General features: G+C 39.3%; 1 protein-coding gene across 3 annotated transcripts in view; it reads left to right on the top strand.

The window, feature by feature from the left end:
* Positions 1–2,291: 2,291 nt before the first annotated feature.
* Positions 2,292–18,244, top strand: part of LOC121388681 (A disintegrin and metalloproteinase with thrombospondin motifs 16-like) — a 178,557-nt gene continuing 162,604 nt past the window's right edge. For all 3 annotated transcript variants that reach the window (XM_041520131.1, XM_041520132.1, XM_041520130.1), the window contains exon 1: positions 2,292–3,464. In XM_041520131.1, coding sequence (XP_041376065.1) covers positions 3,417–3,464 — 48 coding nt within the window. In that variant the 5' untranslated portion in view covers positions 2,292–3,416. The remainder of the gene's footprint in view (positions 3,465–18,244) is intronic.

Below are 18,244 nucleotides of genomic sequence, written 5' to 3'. Positions count from 1 at the left end.
CCCTAGACTAAGTGTCAAAATATGTAACACACGTGTTGCAAGATGCCTGAAATGGGAGTTAATGCATATTTTAATCTCCTTAGCTTGAGGGGGCGAGATGTAGTCCAGTGGTAAAGCGTTCGCTTGATGCGCGGTCGGTCTATGATCGATCCCTGTTGGTGGACCCATTGGGCTATTTCTCATTCCAGCTAATGCTCTACAACTGGTGTAACAAAGGCCGTGGTATGTACTATCTTGTCTGTGGGATGGTGCATATAAAAGATCCCTTATGGCTAATCGAAAAGAGTAGCCCATGAAGTGGCAACAGCGGGTTTCCTCTCTCAATATCTGTGTGGTCCATGACCATATGTCCGATGCTATATAACCGTAAATAAAATGTAAATAAAAATGTGTTGAGTGCGTCGTTAAATAAGACATTTCCTTCCTTCCTTCTTCTTCTTTAGCTTGAGAGGTTGTCAGTGCCTCAAATCCTGTGTCACAAAGTTGTACAGTCAAACCCTCTAAAACTTCTGATTTTAAGGTGTATCCAGTTTAGAGAGGTTTTCATGGAATTCCGGTTTACTGAGGGTCCACTTTTGACAGGTTTCACAGTCTATGAAATCTCTGTAATGTGAGTTATGTGATATTTACAGTCCCATTTATTTTTAGTCAGTTGGGCAATTGGAATGCTTATTTTACCCATGAAGGACGATTTTAATTATAAAACTTTCAAATATTATAATAGTCCAAACTTATGTTGTTATAATGGGATAGACTTAAAAATTTACTTTATAAATTTTGTCAGTTTTATTAGAATTGTTTTTATAATTGTTTCCAGTATTTCGCAACTGGAAATAATTTGTTACCTGAGAAATTGTCAAAAGTCTGCCAAACATAGAAAAAACCTTATAATCAGTTGTTGATACATATAGTTACACATTGTATCTGAACTTTTTATATTGTTATGGTAACCCAAACTTCAAAATTTGTTTTTCAAATGTGGAAACTTTCTAGAATTGTTTCCGCAATCGTCACAAGCATTCCACAACTGGGAATAATTTTGTATCGTAGAAACTGTAAAAAAAAAGAAAAAAGGGTCTGCCATTCCTAAGCTGTGTAGCAGACATAGAAAACATCATTTGTAAAGAGTTGTCAGTTGTTATACACATGTATACAAAAATTATATTTAGTAAAAAATGCATTGCTATGGCAATGATGATGTAACTTGTTTTTGCTCTTACAACACGTTTTAGAGAAAGGAGAGAGTAGTAATAAAGTAATAGAGGTACGTTTAGACTGTTTATTCCCATCCTATACAGTTTGTTAGTTTTGTTTAATGACACCACTAGAGCACATTTATTATTATTAAGCATTGGCTATTGGATGTCAAACATTTGGAGGGGCAAGACATAGCCCAGTGGTAAAGCACTCGCTTAATGCGCCGTCGGTTTGTGATCGATCTCTGTCAGTGGGCCCATTGGGCTACTTCTCGTTCCAGCCAGTGCACCATGATTGGTACATCAAAGGCTGTGGTATGTGCTATTCTGTCTGTGGGATGGTGCATATAAAAGATCCCTTGCTACTAACGGAAAAATGTAGCAGCATTCCTCTCTAAGACTATATATCAAAATGATCAATGTTTGACATCCAATAGCTGATGATTAACAAATCACTGAGCTCTAGTGTTTTGTTTTACAACACTTTACCAGTGCATCTATGTAAAATGTACCGGCCTCGGTGGCGTCGTGGCAGGCCATCGGTCTACAGGCTGGTAGGTACTGGGTTCGGATCCCAGTCGAGGCATGGGATTTTTAATCGAGATACCGACTCCAAACCCTGAGTGAGTGCTCCGCAAGGCTCAATGGGTAGGTGTAAACCACTTGCACCGACCAGTGATCCATAACTGGTTCAACAAAGGCCATGGTTTGTGCTATCCTGCCTGTGGGAAGCGCAAATAAAAGATCCCTTGCTGCCTGTCGTAAAAAGAGTAGCCTATGTGGCGACAGCGGGTTTCCTCTAAAAACAGTGTCAGATTGACCATATGTTTGACGTCCAATAGCCGATGATAAGATAAAAAATCAATGTGCTCTAGCGGCGTCGTTAAATAAAACAAACTTTTTTTTTTTTTCTATTTAAAATGTAAGAAAAGTTGAGCTTGTTTTGTTTTAACGACACCACTTGAGCACATTGAGTTAATATTAATAATCAATTTCTGAATGTAAAGCATTTGGTAATTCTGACAGTCTTTAGAGGAAAGCTGCCACATTTCTTTTTCCATTAGCAGCAAGGAATCTTTTTATATGCTGGACAGCACTTACCACAGCTTTTGATATACCAGACATGGAGCACTGGTTTGGACGTAAAAAACCCAAAGAGAATGTGGGTCTACCTCAGTCAAGCACTCTACCTACTAAGCATCTACTAATGACCTACAGTCTACACCTCTCACCCTATCTTCTCGAATACACAGAAAAATATATTACTAAAATAGTATAATATAACCATTTAATGTCGAATAATATCTGTACATAACTAACACTACACAATCATTATAACCACAGATAAACCATAGGTAACATGGTATAACATATAGCCATATTTAATGTGTTATAACATAACCGTAGCTAACAAAGTGTAATAGATTTCCGTATCTCACACTCACTCATACATACATGCATACATACACATATATACACACACATACAGATACGCTATAGTAGTTCAGCCACCTCTTTAAGTGGGTCTTGAGCTGCCTCTAATTAGGTGTGATTGGTCGAGAGAGGTAGACATCAGTCACACAGGCTAAGTGTGTGTGTGGACAAAGCCGGCAGTGTAGTCGCTGTGGTTTGTCTGGGCTTCTGCTCCATCGATACAGTACAAGTCGTAGCTCACCAATACACTACAAGTCATAGCCCACCGATACACTACAGTCGTATTGCCAATAGTCGTATTGCCCTGCTCTTGGGCTGGCCGGTTTGCTTGACTGACAGTACGAGGGCTTTTCCATTCAATAAAAACTCTGTTTTTTTTTTTTAACGGGAGTAAGTCAGGAGTCACAGCACAGAGGTTCCACCGATCACACACACAACAAGTGTAGTGTAGTACGTGTGTGTGCACTGATGGGCTGCGTGGAGGTATAGGTGGTCATCGTCGTTTGTTGCTGTCATCATCGTCGTATGTGCCAGTGGCATACCTGTGCTATGCAGTAAAAGGTGTAGGCTGTTGTGACAGTGTGTAGACCTGACTCACAGTGTTGCAGTGGTTGGTGTGCACACATACCTGTGGGCTGTAACGGCCCAGCCTCTTGTGTCTGTTTTGGGGGTTTTGTTTGTTTTGTTTTTTTAATCTATTCCCCCCCAACAAGGGCCTATGTCGGACATTCAGACATTTTCTGTGACTTTTACCTGTAATTTACCTGCTGCATCAAAGACTAAACAATGATTAACCTGAGGGAATGTTGTACTGGACTTGTCATGTTTGCAATGGTAATGTATGATTTTGCATTTCTATTTCAAATAGTAATTGAAAGTTAACAGATTTTTCCCCCAGGGTTTATTATTATTATTATTATTATTATTATTATTATATCATTATTATTATTTTACTATTACCATTACTATTACTATTAACAATAATATTATTATTAATATATATTATTATTATTTTCTTGACTTTAAATAAATCATAGACAGGTACATCAATACTTTAAGTCATTGTTATTGTTTTGTTTGTTTTTTATAATTTTGTTAAGATTACATATGTCATTGGGGAAGTTGTTTAGTTCCACCCATTAAATTTTCATTGCGGTTTTTATAATCTGCAATGAGAAAGCAGTGAATGACAGAAACATTAATTTATATCTGTAAATGTGAAATTTATTTGTAATGAAATGTACCTTAAGAAGATGTTTAAACTGTATAAGAATCAACTGGTTAAAAAGGTGTAAAAGTGTTTCCTAACAATGTGACTTGTACTGATTTATGGCATGTGATCAAGTTTTATTGCAGAGTGCTTTAAATCATAATTTTAGGAAGAGAATGAAATGACTGTTTCTTTAATAATGCATACTGGGGTAACTAAGCACATGTTAAATTACAGCTGTTTGCTTCTAACATGTGGTTATTATGAGACTTTGTCTAGATGGTGAGACAGGAAATTTGATGCTGCCACAAGTTTGTTTTTTGTTTTACATACATGTTCCCAAAGGCAAAGCAGCAGTAACCATAGCCTTTGATACAGTGGACATTTGGCATAGATGAGACAGGGAAAAAGACTTAAAAGGCCTACAACTTATTGTAGCTGAGGTGCTTGGATTGTGGGATCAAACTACCTTAGCAGACCCATTGGATTTTTGCTTGTCCCAACCAGTGCTCAAACCTTGTATATCAAAGGCCATGGTATGTGCTGTTTTGTTTGTGGGAAAGTGCATATAAAAGATCCCTTGCAAATGGGAAGAATGTAGCTCGAATGTGAAACTGTACATTTAACGAAATTGTTCGGGCTCAGTAGTAGTGTTAGACAGGTTCATTGAATCACAGTATGTAGTTCAGTGGTAGAATATTCCACTGAGGTGTGATGAATCGCATTATGTAGCTCAGTGGTAGAGTGTTAGACAGGTTCGATGAATCACAGTATGTAGCTCAGTGGTAGAGTGTTCAACTGCGGTGTGATGAATCACAGTATATAGCTCAGTGGTAGAGTGTTCAACTGATGTCTGATGGGTCACAGTATGTAGCTCAGTGGTAGAGTGTTCAACTGAGGTGTGATGAATCGCATTATGTAGTTCAGTGGTAGAGTGTTCAGCTGATGTCTGATGGGTCACAGGATGTAGCTCAGTAGTAGAGTGTTCAACTGAGGTGTGATGAATCACAGTATGTAGCTCAGTGGTAGAGTGTTCAACTGATGTCTGATGGGTCACAGTATGTAGCTCAGTGGTAGAGTGTTCAACTGAGGTGTGATGAATCGCATTATGTAGCTCAGTGGATGAGTGTTCAACTGAGGTGTGATGAATTGCATTATGTAGTTCAGTGGTAGAGTGTTCGACTGATGTCTGATGGGTCACAGGATGTAGCTCAGTGGTAGAGTGTTCGACTGATGTCTGATGGGTCACAGGATGTTGCTCAGTAGTAGAGTGTTCGACTGAGATCTGATGGGTCACAGGTTGTAGCTCAGTGGTAGAGTGTTCCACTGAGGTGTGATGGGTCACAGGATGTAACTCATTGGTAGAGTGTTCGACTGATGTCTGATGGGTCACAGGATGTAACTCAGTGGTAGAGTGTTCCACTGAGATGTGATGGGCCACAGGATGTAACTCAGTGGTAGAGTGTTCCACTGAGGTGTGATGGGTCACAGTATGTAGCTCATTGGTAGAGTGTTCAACTGATGTCTGATGGGTCACAGGATGTAGCTCAGTGGTAGAGTGTTCAACTGAGGTGTGATGAATTGCATTATGTAGTTCAGGGGTAGAGTGTTCAACTGATGTCTGATGGGTCACAGGATGTAGCTCAGTGGTAGAGTGTTCCACTGAGGTGTGATGGGTCACAGGATGTAACTCATTGGTAGAGTGTTCGACTGATGTCTGATGGGTCACAGGATGTAACTCAGTGGTAGAGTGTTCCACTGAGATGTGATGGGTCACAGGATGTAACTCAGTGGTAGAGTGTTCCACTGAGGTGTGATGGGTCACAGGATGTAACTCAGTGGTAGAGTGTGACTGAGATGTTATGGGTCAGTGATAGTGTTAAATGAGATGTGATGGGTCGTAGAATATAGCTCATTGATAGTCTGTGACTGAGGTATATGGTGTGTTGCAGGATATAGCTTAGTAATGGAGTATTCAACTGATGTTAATGTGTAGCAGAATCAATCACCCTAAGTGGATTCACGTTTTTTTCCATCCCTATGTCCTCATGACTGGTGTATTAAAGGTCGTGGGAAAGTTTATATAAAAGATCCCTTACTGCTTTATTGGTAGGAGCAGTGAGATGTCTTCTGTTTCTCTTTTATTCAACAAAGTGTTGAAATAAACCTATATGTTAGACATCAAATAGCTATAGTTTACAATGTGCTGCTGTTAAACAAATATTCTTCTTTCTTTTCATTTGTGGTTTAAGTAGCACAAGTAGTAATTGAATTATCATATGTTAGACATCTAATTGCCATACATTACAATGTCCCCAGGGTTTTGATAAATGTACATCATTTCCTTGTCATTAATAGTTTTCAGTTGCACATTACAAGTTGAGAGTGAGTAAATATTGGAACATGTTGAGTCTTCTTTGATCAATAATTAGTAGATGTATGCTTCAGGTTGTTGCTACAAATAATGCTGCGAAGAAATATGGCCTAAGATGGGGGATGGGGGGGGGGGGGGTGGGGGCATATTACCTACAATGGTTTTCTGGTGTTGTTTACTGATACCATGATGATTTTATAACTATGGGACATGATCTAGTTTCTAGCTCAGTGGTAGAGCATTCGCTTCATATACCATGGGTCGCAGGATCGATCACCTTCAGTGTACTTTTTTCCCCTATCCCAACCAGTCCTTGGCAGTTTGTACATCAAAGGCCATGATATGTACTGTCTTGTCTATGGCAAAGATATCTTACTGCTTTGGGTCTCCCCACCCGCTACCAACCCTGGTTGGGCTGCTGGTGCTCTCTTGCACTTGCCAGCATGGGTGGACCCCTCTTCCACCCACCCCAACCCATTTCCTGCCCTGGACGAAGGAGCTGGAATAATTCGACACCTGCACCCATGACAGGCGTGCACTACAACAGCTTGCTCTGAATGTGCATGTTAAGCCCTATGATCTGACCTGACCAGACCTGCTTTGGGTCTTTTAGTAAAAATGGGCAGGACATAGCTCAGTAGTACAGCGCTCGCCTGATGTGCAATCGATCCAGGATCGATTCCTGTCGGTGGGCCCATTGGGCTATTTCTCATTCCAGCCAGTGCTATGCAGCTGGTGTAACAAAGGTCGTGGTATGTGCTATCCTGTCTGTGGGATAGTGCATATAAAAGTTCCCTTGCTGCTAATTGAAAAGAGTAGCCTATGAAGTGGCGACAGCGGGTTTCCTTTCTCAATATCTGTGTTGTCCTTAACTAACGGCTCACTAATGGTGATCAGCTAACCCACAAACTGACAGGTGATCCTGGTTAACTTGCCCTGTTGTTTTTCTGCTTTGATTTCTAATTAATTTGATTGGGTCACTAATGGTGATCAGCTAACCCACAAACTGACAGGTGATCCTGGTTAACTTGCCCTGTTGTTTTTCTGCTTTGATTTCTGACAGCTTTGATAAATGAGCATCACCTTTGACAGCAGTTATGTGGAAACTTCTCCCTTTAATACCAACACCATCTCCACCCTGTTATCAAGTCCAGACATCATTTAGAGCATAATTAGGGAGGGTTAAATAGGTTAATTTTGACACTGCCACTTTTCTGAAAATGGTGATGATGGAATAGAGAGAAGTGCTGGCTTCCTAGGTGATGCAGATTCGGTGGTGTAGTGGCTAAGCCATTGGACATAAGGCTTGTAGTTACTGGGTTCGCTTCCCGGTACTGGCTCCCACCCACAGCAAGTTTTACAACTCAATGGGTAAGGCCATCACACCAACTTTTCTCTCACTAGCCACTAACAGCTAATCCTTTGTTCTGGACAGCATGCTTGCAAATTAATTGGATATAACTATTAATGAATGAATGAATAAATCAGTGATGGAGCCCAGTGGTAGAGTGCTTGTATGAGGTGCAGTGGGTTATAAGATCAATCACCCTCAATGGACTTGGATTTTCCCCATCCTAATCAGTACCACACAACTGGTTACATCTTAGGCCATGGTATGTATTGCCCTGCCTATGGGGAAAGTATATAAAAGATCCCCACTGTTTTTTTGTTGTAGGAATAACCTGTATGGGTAACATGTTTCCTTTCTTTCTCTCTCCCATTCAAGTGTCTAAATAACCTAATGTTAGACACCAAATAGCCTTGGTTTATAATGTGCTGAGGTGTTGTTAAACAAATATTCCTTTCCTTTTCTTGTCAATGTATGTGTCTGCCCATCGGGCTATTTCTCATTCCAGGTAATGCGCCATAAATGGTATTTCAAAGGCTGTGGTATGTGCTATCTTGTCTGTGAGATGATGCATATAAAAGATTGCATTACAACTAATGGAAAAATGTGTTTCCTCTCTAAGACTATACCAAATATTTGACATTCAATAGCCAATAATTCATAAATCTTTAACTTTTGTATGGGTCTTGCACCTTTCCATTGAACCTGTACTAAAAATGATACACTCCATCTGTGTTGGAGCCATTACTGGAACACAAAGCCTAAAATACGATAACATAACCACTGTGCATCTGAAGCCAGTTCATCTTGAAAGATAAACTATGAGGATGTTACATATCTCTCATATCTCATGTGTGTAATATTCTCATAGCTTATCTTGGTGAACTACTTGCAGACGCATGCTACTTTTATGTTACAAACCCCCATCTCATCCTAATCTGCACAAATTAAACTTTCACTGTTGAACTCTGCTTCAGGGATGCTGGAACTAACAGCCACACTGGTAATGTCGAAAAGAAAGAAAGAAAAAAGATTCTTTAAGCCAACAATAGTCAACATTGTGTGGCTTTAAGTCAACACCAGTCAACATTGTGTGCCTCAGATGCCAGGAGATCATGTTTTGGGCCATTCAAAGTTCAGATTTTGTCCCTGACCTTCCTATAATGCCCAGATGCTCAACCATACTCTCCTTGCCCCCATCCACCCCCCCCCCCCCCCCCCCCCCCCCCCCCGAAATCCTGAACATGCACTGTAAAATTGCTTTTAGTATAGCTCTGGAATTGTCTCAGATTTAGCTTGATCTGTATAGTACAGATGTTTGTATAGTACAGATGTTTAACAACACCACTAGAGCACATTGAATTATTAATCATCGGCTATTGGCTGTCAAACATTTGGTAATTCTGACTGTAGTCATCAGAGGATTCCTGTCGGTGGGCCCATTGGGTTATTTCTCATTCCAGCCAGTGTTCCAAAACTGGTGTAACAAAGGCTGTGGTATGTACTATCTTGTCTGTGGGATAGTGCATATAAAAGATCCCTTGTTACTAATCAAAAAGTGTAGCCCATGAGGTGGCGACTGCGGGTTTCCTCTCTCATATCTGTGTGGTCCTTAACCATATGTCCAACACCATATAACCGTAAATACAATGTGTTGAGTGTGTTGCTAAATAAAACATTTCCTTCCTTCCTTCATCAGAGGAAAACAACTACATTTTTCATAATGCAGCAAGGATCTTTTATATGCACTTTCCCACAGACAGGAAAGCACATATGAAGGCCTTTGTCTAGTTGTGGTGCAATGGTTGGAACGAGAAAAAACCCATCAGTTGAATGGATCCACCGAGGTGGTTTGATCCTGCGATGCAAGCACCTCAAGTGAGCACTCAACCAACTGAGCTAAATCCTGCCTCTATATATTAGAAGTGTACACAGTCTTGAAATAATATGGTATATGAAGTTTGTTTTGTTTAACGACACCTCTAGAGAACATTGATTTATGAATCATTGGCTGTTGGATGTTAAACATTTGGTAATTTTGACATACAGCCTAAGAAAGGAAACCTGCTACATTTTTCCTTTATTAACAATGGATCTTTTATATGCATCATCCCACAGACAGAATAGCACATACCACAGCCTTTGATAAACCCGTTGTGGTGTACTGGCTGGAGTGAAAAATGGCCCAACGGGCCCATGATGGGGATCAATCCCAGATCGATTGCGCATCAAGCGAACACTTTACCACTGGTCCGATTCTCACCCCCATGGTATATGAACATGTCTTCAAACCTGAGGTTATCTGTGAATTGATTGTCTGCTAATGTTAGGAATAAATTGGACTTCATCATTGATCATTAGCTATAAATCAGGTGACACCAACTGATCAACTTTCGATTACACAATGGGTTAAAATTATATGAACATATGAAGAATTTTCATTATAAGCACCATACACCTATTTTCATGTTTACTGGGATAGACCCTACAAAGACCTAATTTTCATTATAAGCACCATGTTTACTGGGATAGACCCTACAAATACCTAATTTTCATTATAAGCACCTTGTTTACTGGGATAGACCCTACAAATACCTAATTTTCATTATAAGCACCATGTTTACTGGGATAGACCCTACAAATACCTAATTTTCATTATAAGCACCATGTTTACTGGGATAGACCCTACAAATACCTAATTTCCATTATAAGCACCATGTTTACTGGGATAGACCCTACAAATACCTAATTTTCATTATAAGCACGATGATTACTGGGACAGACCCTACAAATACCTAATTTTATCTTTAATAACTTTTAATATATTTTTTCTTCAGCCCTATATGTTAACTTTTTCATCTAGGAGCCAGCTGGCACCTACTTTTTAATTTGTTATATAGATTGTATGAAATGTTTTAGTCACCAAATGGGAAAACAAAATGGTTGCAGTGTACACATGAAAACAAACCCCAAGCTCAACATACTTACATTAATGCCCTCATTAAAACTGAAGGAGCAATTACAGTTAACATTTTCCTACCTAGTCGATTATGAAGTTTTATTCTGGATTATCACATCATTTATGTCTGTAGTCTGCAACCATAAATAAAATGTGCTGAGTGCATCGTTAAATAAAACATTTCCTTCCTTCCAGTAGTCTGCAGTCTGAATATAATATGTATCTTTGAGGAAGGTTTTTGCAGTATTTTTCTTTTAACAGAAATCTCTCCTTTTTTTCTCTCTTTTTTCTTTCTTTTTTCTTGTTTCCTTCTTAATAATTGATTACTGTTCTTGTTTGTTTGTGTTCATACATGTAAGAGATGGGTATCTCTCAAGAAGGGATTCATAGTTACTTTTCTTTTCTCTCTGTTTTTTCTTTTTTAATATTGATGGCATTTCTTATTTGTAGTTTTTTAAGTATACCCAGTGAAACCCCTTTAAACTAGATACTCAAGGACCAAGTAAAACATCTGGTTTTAAATGGTATCTGGTTTAGAGAAGTTCTGTTCTGTATTGATATTTAAAAAAGGGACTGTAAAAAATGTCCAGTTTTGAGAATATTCCATTTTACTGAAGGACTGGTTTTCAGAGCTTTCACTGTTGACATGAATACTGTTACATCTGGATTTTGGACAAATCTTAATCTTTTGGAGAGATGGTCTATGTGTGCACCGACATGTATTTTATTTCGGTGCTATATATCTATACGAGTATTTATTTATCTATCTACATGACCGTTCCGCATGATGAACAAATATAAGAACAAGATATGAGTGTTGGTTATCTTTGTAAAAATACACATGCCTGCCATTTGACACATATACAATATACTCGTTGATGTGCATGATACTGTTTGAAATTGAATGCAGGGAATGGAATGTTTGTTTAATACTTAGCATATTGTTTTATAGGCAAGCTTTAGGTGTCAAAAATATGATAAATATGATACTTGGTCTGGAGTGGTTGTTGTTATACTGGGTAGGGTGGGGTGGGCTTTGGGAGGATCAGTGAAAAATCTATATGAAGAGTTTGCTATACCCAATCATGAGGGCAATAAGATCTCAGATGAGTTCACTTGAGAAGTGTGGGGCCAAAAAAAAGGCATAAGAACCATGTGTACAGAACGTTAAGCTTAAAATGACATGCATGGTGGCCTATAACACACGCATGATTACTCCTTCCGTTTTAAAGAAAAATAGACGTCTGTTTGACATATGTGCACATTTTAAACAACTACTATTTAATATGCAGCATACGGCTATTGTGACTTTTAATCTAGATAATGAGATGTAAAACCTGCTTGCTACTCCTACGAAATCAGGTCAGGTCCTAGGGATTAACGTGCACATTCAGAGCAAGCTGTGGGCACAGGTATCAACCCATGCCGACTCACCTGTCCAGGACAGGTCCTACGAAAAAAAAGTAAAGTTTGTTTTATTTAACGACGCCACTAGAGCACATTGATTTTTTATCTTATCATCGGCTATTGGACGTCAAACATATGGTCATTCTGACACTGTTTTTAGAGGAAACCCGCTGTCGCCACATAGGCTACTCTTTTTACGACAGGCAGCAAGGGATCTTTTATTTGCGCTTCCCACAGGCAGGATAGCACAAACCATGGCCTTTGTTGAACCAGTTATGGATCACTGGTCGGTGCAAGTGGTTTACACCTACCCATTGAGCCTTGCGGAGCACTCACTCAGGGTTTGGAGTCGGTATCTGGATTAAAAATCCCATGCCTCGACTGGGATCCGAACCCAGTACCTACCAGCCTGTAGACCGATGGCCTGCCATGACGCCACCGAGGCCGGTAGGTCCTACGAAGTAGCACAAGGGATCTTTTATATGCACTTTCCCACAGGCAGTATACCACTGGTTGACAGTCACTGGTTTGATATGAAAAGGGAAAAAAAACTTTGGGTTCATGGTGATGTGTTGATATTACAATCCATGTCACTTCAGGCAAGAGCTCTACATCAAGCTAATCCTGTCATACTGATTAATAAAAGTTAAGGTTTGTTTTGTTTAATGACACCACTAGAGCACATTGATGTATAAATCATTGGCTATTGGATGTCAAATATTTTGGTAATTTTGACATATAGACTTAGAGAGGAAACCCACTACATTTTTCAATTGGTAGCAAGGGATCGTTTATATGCAACATCCTACAGACAGGATAGCACCTACCACGGCCATTGATATACCAGTTGTGGTGCACTGTTTAGAATGAGAAATAGCCCAATGACGGGGATTGAACCCAAACCAACTGTGCATTAGGCTAATTCTTTACTACTGGGCTGCGTCCCATCATCCTGATTAATGAAGTCTTTCAGATGGATTTCCACTGGTTGGAATGCAAACAAAACGGAAGTCATGTTTTTTTTAGAACTCTATATATTTTTATTTATCATTATATGACATCAGACATACGGTTAAAGACCACACAGATAATGAGAGAGGAAACCTGCTGCTATCACTTCATTGCCTATTCGTTTTGCTTAGCATCAAGGGATTGTTGTATATGCACCATGCCACAAACAGGATATCCTGTAGTACATATCACAGTCTTTGTACACCAGTTGTGGAGCTCTGACTGGAACAAGGAATAGTCCAATAGGCCCACCAACAAGGATCGATCCGTCATCAGTTGTACATCAAGCGAGTGCATTACCATTGGGCTATGTCTAGGGCTTTATAGATCTTACTAATTGGGATCTATTGTCTGCTGTGAGTGCAGTGTGTTTTTAGTACAATAATGTTATTGTTAGCAGATGCTGCAAACTTGTGAATATTCAGAAATGCATTTAAAGTTATTTTAAATCTAATTAAAGTATAACCTTTGACTGGTTTTGAGTTTAAATGTTTTGAAGATCAACATGTTCGTGCATGCATATTTTGATCACAATGTTTATCACCTCAACTTTGGTGCAATCTAAAGCCATGATGTCAGATGCCCTTTCTGAATTTAAGCTAACTTAATGTGTCCTCTGCAGGGTATTGATCCTGTGACTAATGGCACCTCAGGCATACACCCTACCGCCATGCTACATCCTGCTTCAGTGTTTTATGATCGCAAATAAGTTGAATACAAAAAGATTTAAATTGATTACTCAGCAGGGAAAGGAAGGGAACATTTAAAAATCAGCAGATCTTTTTCATTTATTAACACTTCATTTAACTGCTTCTGGGTGGTTGTCTTTGAGTATCTGCAACTTGCTGTGTGGGAACGTGCCTATAAAGAGATCCTTTACTGATAATTTTAAGCATGCTTTTACTTGGTGTAGATACAAATAGCTTATTTTATCACAAGGAAGGTCTGCATTAATTTTGCATTATTTTTGTTATGACCATTTTTTTAGCAGATTGGATGTGGGCTTACCTCATATATCTAGATCAGAAGGAATACATGCATGTAGTTGATTCCTTTTCAAATCCTCTAGAACAAGTATCACAATTAAATTAAATTATCTTGCTTGATACCCAATAACCTTAGTGCTTATAATAGTATATCGCCAGTTAATGTTGAAGCAGGCCCATAGGAATTGAGGGTGGCGGAGGGAGTGGCCCGTGCCTCTCCACTTGAGGACAAAAATGTATGTTGTTTTTTATCTTTTATATAAATAAAAATACAAATATGGCTTGTTCCTCCACCACCCCTCCAACTAGAAGCTCTAACCCTTACACTAGATATTGTGCTCTCCCCCCCCCCCCCCCCCCCCCTCCGATATTGTTCTCACGGGTCTTATCAAATGCATTGTCCTGAGCACACACAGCTATCTGAGCTGTATGTTCAGGATGGGTTAGTGGTTAGTTGTTAGTGGCTGGGAATTGGGGTTTTTGTAGTAGTTGTCTTTTTTTACTGCCCAGTGAGTCACTAAAACTCACTCTAGTTCTAGCTCAGTTGGTAGAGGACTCGCTTGAGGTGCTTGGGATGTAGGATCGAGCCCTCTCGGTGGGCTTATTTTCTGATTGTGTTTTTCTTTGTCCCAACCAGTGCCTCATGACTGGTATATCAAAGGCCGTGGTATGTGCTTTCCTGTCTATGGGGATGAGCATATAAAATATCCCTTGTTGCTAAAAGAAAAATGTAACAGGTTTCCTTTAAGACTATATCTCAGAATTATTAAATGTTTGACTTCCAGTAGCCAAAGATTAATAAACTAATGTGTTCTTGTGGTATTAAATAAACTAAAAACTTTGACTTTTCTGCTTGGGGCCGATATTGGGATGCGAACCCATTACCTACCATTATTATTTCTTAACCACTTCGCCACCAAAGCCAGTAGCATATTCTATATTTCGGCTACTCTTACCACACATTTAATCCTTGTCTCTCCAAACACAATAGACGTTTATCTTTTGCGGTCATCATGCCACACTTCTGTCATTAACTCAGTTAATAGCCTTTAACTTGACTGTTATCACTCACTATGGCGATACTTTTCTAAACACACATCCACTTCTGTTTATTCATGGAAATGAAATACTTTAACATGTCTAGTTACAATACCTTTACATGTCTAGTAACAAAGGCAATTTCAAAATAACCGTACATCAACCTGTAGACAGCCCTTGATAATTGAATTACACGGTTTGTACAGGTGAAATATGACACTCACGAGCAACCGCATCTTGTGTTAAAACTGAAATAGAACAGTCTCGGCCATTTTAGGGATGGATTTTTCGACAAAGGGAATTTTTTTCTTCTTAAAAACCTTCTTTTTTCCATTTAAAATTAATTTGGCTCTTTGTATTTTTAAGCTGTTTTACAGTTGTCAGTGCATGTTCAGCCATTTTGTATTTTTGTGAATTGCATTGTGAAAACTGTTTAATTTATCTGCCAGAATAGGTGATTGTCAGTGGACAATTGTTCGTGCAGGATAGAGAAAGTAAAGTAACATGAATGATATGCTACTTCATAGAAACCTGTTGAGACCTGTTCTCAGTTGTAACATGGACTGAGAGTAAGGCCATGTACTGTACTGTCTATGGGAAAGTGAATTTTGAAAAAGAAGTTAGTTTTGTTTAATGACACCACTAGAGCACATTGATTAATTAATCAAATGGATGTCAAATATTTGGTAATTCTGACACATATTTGTCCTTATGCAGCAAGGGTTCTTTTATATGCACTTTCCCACAAACAGGAAAGCACATACCACAGCCTTTGACCAGTTGTGGTGCACTAGTTGGAATGAGAAAAAACCCAATCAGTTGAATGGATGCACCGAGGTGGTTCGATCCTGATGCAAGCACCTCAAGCGAGCACTCAACTACTGAGCTAAATCCCACCCTGTGAATTTAAAAGATCCCTTGCTAATTCCTGTGTGGTGGCAGTGGGTTTCATCTCTGCCTGGGGGGGGGGGGGGGGATTTAGCCTGGTCAATACGTTTTGAAACTTTACATTAAAACACAATGTATACCCTTTGAACGGGATGTTAAAACTGTGCTATAGTGTAATGTAAATGGATATACATGTATAATGTTTTGAAAATGAACTCTTCAGTTATATGTAATTTAGTTAATTATTGTTTAATGTCTTGACCGGCCTTGGTAGTGCAGTGATTAAGCCATCGGACTACAGGCAGGTAGATACAGGGTTCGCAGCCTGGTACTGGCTCCAACCGAGTTCTTACGGGCTCAATGAGTAGGTGTAAGACCACTACACCCTCTTCTCTCTCACTAACCATGCTTTCCAGACGGTTCGTCCTCTGGACGTTTCGTCCACAGACGATTTGTCCACTGTACAATTCGTCCACATACAATTCATCCACCCACCTCGGACAATTCGTCCACTCGATTACAACATTTAGACCAATAAATCTAAAATGTTATTTCTTAGCCATTAAAATGGTCAATTATTTTTGTTTTGTGGTAAACTACTAGTATATGAAACAAACTAAATTTTAGTGGCATTATCAACTTGTTATTGTCTGTCTGTGTCCATTATAGTACTTTGTTGATATGTTGTTATTCAAATTGCTCTTCAATTACACCTATAATTCTGACATGCTATTTAGAAAACAAAGCTAGTAACTAAACTAAAATTTCGTCATTTATGTCAAAAATACCATAACGTGACATAATTTGAGGTAGCCAACCAATAAATAACGATATTATGTCCATTCCACTATCAGGTTCCAGCTAAGTTCTAAACTTAACTATAAAAATTATAGTGAATGAATTGTCCAAGAACAATTTTTGGTTGTGGACGAATCATCTTGAGTTCAACAGTGGACAAATTTTTAGTGGACGAATCGTCTGTGGACGAAACATTCAGAGGATGAATCATCTGCATCCCCTAATCACTAACCAACTAACAACTAACCCACTGTCCTTGACAGACAGCCCAGATAGCTGAGGTATGTGCCCAGGACAGTGTGCTTGAACCTTAATTGGATATAAGCACGAAAATAAGCTGAAATAAATATAAAATAAATAATGTCTTGAACACCAGTACAAATCCCTGTGAGAATGTGCCTATACTCATGATGCTTTATGAAGCCATCTTACTACTTTCCCAAATCCTCTATTATGCATATACCTGTATTAAGTAACCACTTGTTTTAAGGTCATCTAATTATTCCCCTTTCAGTTTCTATGTTTAATGTAAATAACCATGTTGATGTACATACCTTGTTTGACACTCAGTAGCTGATCTCTAAGCCAGGAAAAAGCACTGGCCGAAAGGAGCAGCACTGGCAGAGACAGCGGTTTTTATCACCACAACCAGACTCCAAATCTAAAGCATGTTCAACTATAGCTTGAACACAGAAGAGGAAGAAGCTGATCTCTATATTTGTGCTGGGGTGTCGTTAAATATCCATTCATCCATTCATCCATCATTTTAAGTGGGTTTTTTGTTTGTGCATATACTCAATTAAGGTTCAAGCACACTATCCTGGGCACACACCTCGACTATCTGGGCTCACTGTCCAAGATAGTGAGTTAGTGGTTAGTGAGAGAGAAGTCGGTGTAGTGGCCTTACACATACCCACTGAGTCATTAAAACTCACTCTGGGTGGGAGCTGGTTCCGAGATGCGAACCTAGTACCTACCAGCCTTAACACTGATAGCTTACCCACTACACGACCGGCCTCGGTGGCGTCGTGGTTAGGCCATCGGTCTACAGGCTAGTAGGTACTGGGTTCGGATCGCAGTCGAGGCATGGGATTTTTAATCCAGATACCAACTCCAAACCCTGAGTGAGTGCTCCGCAAGGCTCAATGGGTAGGTGTAAACCACTTGCACCGACCAGTGATCCATAACTGGTTCAGCAAAGGCCATGGTTTGTGCTATCCTGCCTGTGGGAAGCACAAATAAAAGATCCCTTGCTGCTAATCGGAAAGAGGAGCCCATGTTGTGGCAACAGCAGGTTTCCTCTCAAAATCTGTGTGGTCCTTAACCATATGTCTGACGCCATATAACCGTAAATAAAATGTGTTGAGTGCATCATTAAATAAAACATTTCTTTCTTTACCCACTATACCACCGAGGCCAGTACCATTCCCACAAATTATCTATTATATGGTAATAATAAACTGACCAATGCTGAGCAGCCATATGTGCAAAAATGCCACTTTCTGACACTTTGTCTGGTGGATGTTAAAAACATTATTGATTGTAATTGTGTTAAAATATTATAACAAATATTTTTTAATAATGTCAGTAGAGTC

This window comes from Gigantopelta aegis, chromosome 14 (genome assembly GCF_016097555.1).
Source record: "Gigantopelta aegis isolate Gae_Host chromosome 14, Gae_host_genome, whole genome shotgun sequence".
Classification (NCBI taxonomy): domain Eukaryota; kingdom Metazoa; phylum Mollusca; class Gastropoda; order Neomphalida; family Peltospiridae; genus Gigantopelta; species Gigantopelta aegis.
The sequence above is the reverse complement of the archived record's forward strand: the minus strand, read 5'-3'. Positions and strand labels throughout refer to the sequence as shown.